The sequence below is a fragment of the Cryptomeria japonica genome, chromosome 10 (genome assembly GCF_030272615.1).
Source record: "Cryptomeria japonica chromosome 10, Sugi_1.0, whole genome shotgun sequence".
In the NCBI taxonomy this organism is placed as follows: Eukaryota; Viridiplantae; Streptophyta; class Pinopsida; order Cupressales; family Cupressaceae; genus Cryptomeria; species Cryptomeria japonica.
The window spans coordinates 917,624,666-917,631,392 of record NC_081414.1 but is presented as its reverse complement, the minus strand read 5'-3'; the positions used below and the strand labels follow the sequence as shown (position 1 = coordinate 917,631,392).

At 30.7% G+C, this 6,727-nt stretch overlaps 1 protein-coding gene across 1 annotated transcript; it reads right to left on the bottom strand.

Annotated features, from left to right (window-relative positions):
- Positions 1-322: 322 nt before the first annotated feature.
- LOC131036189 (lachrymatory-factor synthase) lies at positions 323-1,133 on the bottom strand. Its single transcript, XM_057968019.2, has one exon. The coding sequence runs from the start codon at positions 1,022-1,024 to the stop codon at positions 560-562; it is 465 nt and encodes a 154-aa protein (XP_057824002.2). The 5' UTR covers positions 1,025-1,133; the 3' UTR covers positions 323-559.
- Between the last annotated feature and the right edge of the window lie 5,594 nt (positions 1,134-6,727).

The following is a 6,727-nucleotide window of genomic DNA, read 5'->3' as shown; positions in this document are numbered from 1 at the left end:
TTTGAAGCTTTTCACTTTTCCATTGATACCTTTTTCACAAAAAAACATCATTTGCTAAACGGCCTACCAATTGATGTTATGTATTGCATAAATGTATACAAGAAATGGACCCTTTTTTCAAATTGACCCTCCACAATTATTCGACGTACCCATTGCACACCAAAATACAATTACTAGTTTAATTAATTAATAATATAACGAAAAGTACATCCGGAATGTTACATATTGGATATCAGAACCAATTCAACATTCTATGTACATCCTGAATGTTACATATTGGATATCAGAACCAATTCAACGATTCTATCAACACCCAGCGCCATGATTGCTCTAACATCTTTACTCTCAGAAAACCAGTGAGGAAGAAATATGATTTATTATCTGAAATATGACCTGCAACATTTTTTTACCCTGGTGAAAACAAGAAGGTTCACCAGGGAGACCCCAAACAGTAGAAAGAGGTAGATCCACAAGCACTAACCTATAAATTTGGTTACTAACAAACCGCTCTTAAATTGCAGAGAACCATCAAATTAAAAATTAACGATCTGTAACACGCTTAAGATGGAGCAACAGCATCTTGGAGTGTTTTGAGTACACCAGATAACAAAGAGCTCCAATAATTCACAAGATCCTCTTCAGATTTGCCAGGAATTGGATACAACTCAAAACTCCATTTTACCAGACAGGTCCCCTGCTCTTCTCCCTCAATCACTTGAAAGGTTGCTTGGTAATCCTTAAAACCCTCAATGTTGGTGTCAACAACGGTGTAATTATAAGAATGGTGAGCAGAATCCATGGCGTTAAGCTTTTCCTTGGCCCAAAGAGTTCCGGTTGGAGTTGAAGAAGCAACATAGCGGGTGCAGCCGGGGCCATTCTCTGGCGCCCCCTCCACTCTTTCGCAGACGTCGAGGCCAGGGTGCCATTTTTTCATTGCATAGAAGTCGCTGGTGATCTCCCACACAAGCTGCAGAGGAGCAGCCACAGGAGCTTGGATGCAGCCCTTCCATTTGGAGCTCTCCATTCTAATTCAATTCGCAGGCTTAGCCGTTGGAAACAGAGGGCAGGAAAGCGAGATAAATAGAAAAAGGATCAGGTCGAGGAATCAGAGGAAAGGAGATTCGTCTTCAAAAAGGACAATTCATGGTGGAGCCCTTGATGCTATGTGAAGGGATGGGCTTGGAATTGTTCTTAGACAATGGTTTCCCAAATTGTATATGCCCACAAAGTGGAAAACGATTTTTTTTATAGTTATGATATTGGACGATACAAATGATTTATAGTATTATGGGACTATTTCATATTTTATATAAGAGGCATCTATCTATGCTACAAATGAGACGTACATATCTTATACCTTGTAGAATTTGGACTTGAGCCCAAATGTAACCTAACTAGGTTTGTCCTCACTTCTACTATTTCTTCTTCCACCACGACTAATTCTCATTCGCTTTTTCGATCTATTCATACTTTTCAATTATTTGAGGAAGTTGGGATCAACAAAATTGTTAATTTCCTAGTCAAGATTTATAGTAGGAGATCTGATGTCGAAAGAAGTTTCAAGATAACTTAAGGTTGCGATTCTCGGTCCATTAGACTACTTGGTCTCATGGATATCATTAAAATCTTTCATTTCATCTCATTACTTATATATTATTGTGTATCCTCCTCTATGCTCATGTCTCATTCCAGTCCTCATTCTACCTCTCTTTATGTCCCTCACACTCATCTGCATTCTATGTCTTATGCTATGGCTTCTACAGACACTCCTATGTTTTTCGAAGCCTTGCATGTTATTATTCCTTCCTTTATGTATATATACACGCATTCAAAAGCTAGGTAACTTCTACATACACTCCTATGTTTTTCAAAGCCTTGCATGTTATTATTCCTTCCTTTATGTATATATACACGCATTCAAAAGCTAGGCAAGTTTGAGAGAAAAAGTTGATAATATGCCTAGGGACAAGACACTAATGAATCTATTGATGCTATTATTTGAGGTCATTACATATTCTCTAATTGTTGCTTTTATGACACCTAACTTTCAGATGTATAATGGGAAAAGTGACCCAAATACCCATTTATGCTCTTTGACTACAACATATTTAGATTCTATTTATGATAAATTATTTCTAAGGACTTTAACATATATATTCTATTGAATGTTTTTTCATTGCCTCATGGGTCCATACATACATTTTCTAATTTGAGCAAGACATTCTTGAAGCAATTCAAAGTTAAGATGGGCTATAAGGTACTATTTTTAATTTATTTGAGTGTGCCTACGGACCAAATAAATGTATCAATGATTATGTCATAAGATTCCAATATTTGTGTTTCAAATTGAACCATACTTTGCACAATTTGGAGGTGTGAAGTACTTTTTATCAAGGGTTTGATCAAACTAATTGTCAATAATGTATACCTTAGCATTTGTACTTCTTTTATATATCTCTATGCACATGTAAAAATGTTAATGTAATTGAAGCTAAGCTAATACCAAATAATGTCTTCAAATATGGATCATTCACTTCAAAAACTTCTTCAGACCCTTCAAAATTAAAAAATCTACATAATCATGTAAGGGAAATGATTACGAAGATAGGAAAGAAATTAATCAAGTTGCTAATTATGTACAATAATTCTCTTCTGAAACAAGTTGCTAAATTTAATTTATTTGAATGTGCTTAAGGACCAAATGAATGTATAAATGATTATGTCATAAGATTATATTCTTTGTGTTTTAAATTAAACTGTTCCTTGCATGATTTGAAGTTGTAAAATATCTTTATCAAACATTGATCAAACCAATTGTTGATAATGTACACCTTAGCATATTTACTTCTTTTATATATCTCTATGCAAAGATATGAAGGAAAATGATCATTAAGTGCTAATTTCACCTACATTATTCTTTTCGGCAAACAAACTATTCATAGCAAAATCGTCGAAATCTTTGGATATTATACTTTGAAGGATATTGACCTACAATTTAATTAATCTTTATCCTATTCATCCATGTGATCCTAACTAAAACACTTCCCAAGAATTATGACAAGTAAACAATTATAATTTTTATATAGTTAAAGGATCATAATTTTTAATTTCAAGCATAAGGTAGAAGATCTTATTAATAACAATATGATCCATGTTGAAGGTATTAATGATGGTGAAAATCATTCAATTGCACCTCCAAACCAAAGCTTGCAAACATATACCAAACCATTCTTTAGCCATGCCAATAATGTTGATGTACAAGATTTAGTTGTCATGGACCATGGTACTTTAAATTATTACTATGTCAATTCAAAAGGACATACATGTGGTGATATGGGTGTTTGGATGAAAGATATGAATTACACACCTCCTTCCTCTAGATGTACACTATTGACTATATTTTTCTATGAGGAAACATCGCTTATAACTATTATGGTCAATTGCAAGCGAGTGGATCCCATGTAGCATGTTCACCTAGTGATTTTTATATTGACCTTGCTTCACAATTCAGTGTATGCATTGAAGAGTAACTATCTAACAATCATATAATACAATAATTGCACGTGCATTCAAGGATTTTAGTAAAGGTAACAAATGTTGTTTTAGTGGAGACTATGGGATGTGTTAGTTTAGCTTTGAAGATTGGGCCTAAACAAAGATTATTACTTTGTCATCTCTATATTTTTATATGTATTTCAAATTTAACATGGGAGACCTTGGATAGAACAATGGAAAATTATACTATCCATTTTACACTAATGTTTTAAGTTCATGTATGGTGGTAAAGCAATTAAAGTTGACAAAGATTTTATAGACCATTATTTTATATGAGTCATTTCACATTGAATACATTTGTAAAGCCTCCCAAGAAACTCCATTATGAATGAAAGGATAATTTGTATGATATATACAAGATACATTAAAAAAAACAATGGAGATAAAACATGAAAAAGAATCAAGATTTTATTCCACCTAATGAACCTATAATTATTGCATCTTCTTATATAAAGTTAAAGAAAGTAAAAAGACATACAAACCCAACCATTGCACATCTAACATTATTAATAGATTAGATACTTCCATGCCTTCTAAGGATCGATATGAAACAAATTATAGATGCTAAGAAATCTAACAAAAGATAAAGAAGTGACGAAGGACCAACCAAAGTTTCATCAAAGGGTCAATACTTCTAAATGGGTACTTAAACTAAAAGTCTAATGGTCTAAGAAAGAAAAATATATTGTTACACCCACAACAAGCATGTTTGCTAAGAGCCACATACCATCATGAAGAAAAACATTTTTTCATGAAGAAAAACATTTTTTTGAGGATGTAGAGAGTGATACTACTTTTTGGAATGAGGATTATCATTTAGGAGATCCCTCTAATGTGATTTTATGAGCTCTCCCTTTTTCTTTACTAGACATATTTATGTATTTATGTATGTTATTATCTTTGTCTTTCCTTTCTCATATGTGTTTTATCATTTGCTTCAAATGTATTCTCACATTTTGATCTTTTCTTATGTCATGTTTGGTGTGCCTTTCTAATCTTATTTCACCTTCTTTATTTTTTTTTCATGTTTTGTTCTAATCATTTAGGGAACCTCTTCCTTATATTTCACATTTCTCATTTTATGCTTTCCTCATTTTAATACTATGTTTTTTTTAATCCTTATACATTTTCTCTACTATCCTACTTATTCTAATGTGATATCTCACTATTATGTTATATTGTGATTCGTGTTACACCTTTTGACCTCTTTGTCTTTTACTTATGTATTACTTATATTTTATGTGTTATATGTGTCATCGTTATACACATAATCACAATATATTTTTTGTAAATTACATATACCTAATATTACATCTTATTTAATTCACATGTTTTTGTTATCCTCATGCTCCATGTTATACTCTAACCAATAATCTTATATGATAGAAACCCAACCAATGCTTTATCTTATGATATAATATCTAAATAAAAAACTTGCTTACATACTTCAACCATTATCATTTTTGTCTCACATATTTTTCATGCTTGGATTCTCATTTTATCTTTATATTATTATATATCTTCAATTTCATTATCATTGTTTAGAGCTTACATCACCATAATTATATTAGCATGATCACACCCACCTTGTATAGCTCACTTTATTTTGTATTTCCCAAATTGTGGGAAACAGTGGGGCATCATGTCTTCTCTTATGATAATTGAAAATATATTGGGATGGATATTCTGTTAGGTTGAGATGCTCAACTAAAATATACATATCGAGCTTGTCAACCCACTTTTCCTCATAGTGGTAGTCATTCAAAAATATATTGTATATTTTTCTATTAAAGTATCTATTTGAATTATAAATATGATACCTTTTCTATTAGATTTAAATTTTCCCTACTATTGCCCCACCCCACCCCACCCCACCACACCATTAAATTAATCGATTTTTTTTATGCTTGAGAAACCAAACCAAAACCTTGACCTATAACTACAATTTTTTTCATGTCATCCAATAACAAACCTTACTTTGACAATATAACTAGCTAACTTATATTCTAAATATTTTATTAAATTAATCAATTTTTTTTTTATGCTTGAGAAACCAAACCAAAACCTTGACTTATAACTACAATTTTTTCCATGTCATCCAATAACAAACCTTACTTTGACAATATAACTAGCTAACTTATATTCTAAATATTTTATGAAATTAACAAGGATTGCATTAGGGAATCTTCCTTTTCAAATATTTAATTTTCTAGTCAATAAACCTAATTAATTTTTAAATTATTCATTACTCTACAAACATGATGTCTTGAAAATTTGAATTGGGGTATCTTTTTTATTTTCTAATAACTTTTAATTTTTAATTTCTATTTTTAAAATTATATGAGTTTATGGTAACAAAAAATGAGTCATTTGAATTTTCTATATTTAATCTTATTAAATAATTTATTGAAATTTTGTAAATAATCACAAAATTATCTATCCCAATCCTTAATATTAATTATATTGGTCCACAAAAATATTTTTTTTAAAGATTTCATTTACTAGTCTTTAGGTCATTTGTACATGCACATATTTTTGCCTCTATTAAAGTTGAAAAAAAAGTCACTTTTGAGTATGCTTCAATTAACCAACTTGTATCATCTAGATATTAGAATAAATTATATATTTGAAAATTATATTCACAATTCTACGTTACATATAAATACGCTATATTCATATTGTATCTAAAAGTGCTTCAAATCATTATCCCAAGTATAGCAAACTTTGATTTCTAAGAAAAAATATTCCCCTCTTATGTCATTTTCAATCCTCATTAGCTTGATCTCACCCTATATATACTTACTCAATTATATTTTATTACATTCTTTTATCATTTTTATCTTTCATAATTCTTGTAAAAGAGGAAACATTATTATTTAGCTAAAATAGTTAGCCAAACGATTTTCCCCTTTTACAGTAGGATTGAACTAGTTTATTAATGTTTAGCACAATAAATCTATAATCATATAAATTGTTTCAAAAGAGGTTTTATAAATCTACAATCATATAAAATAAAAAGTAAGTTACATAGTAGAAAAGAGAACAAGAAAAGGAACCTAGAGCCAAATTGAGGAAGTCATTGCTTAAGAGATTAGCACCTCACATGAAGATCTATGTGTCACCTTTTCATCCATATGATTGTCAAACTAAAAAATCCCAAAATATAAATTTT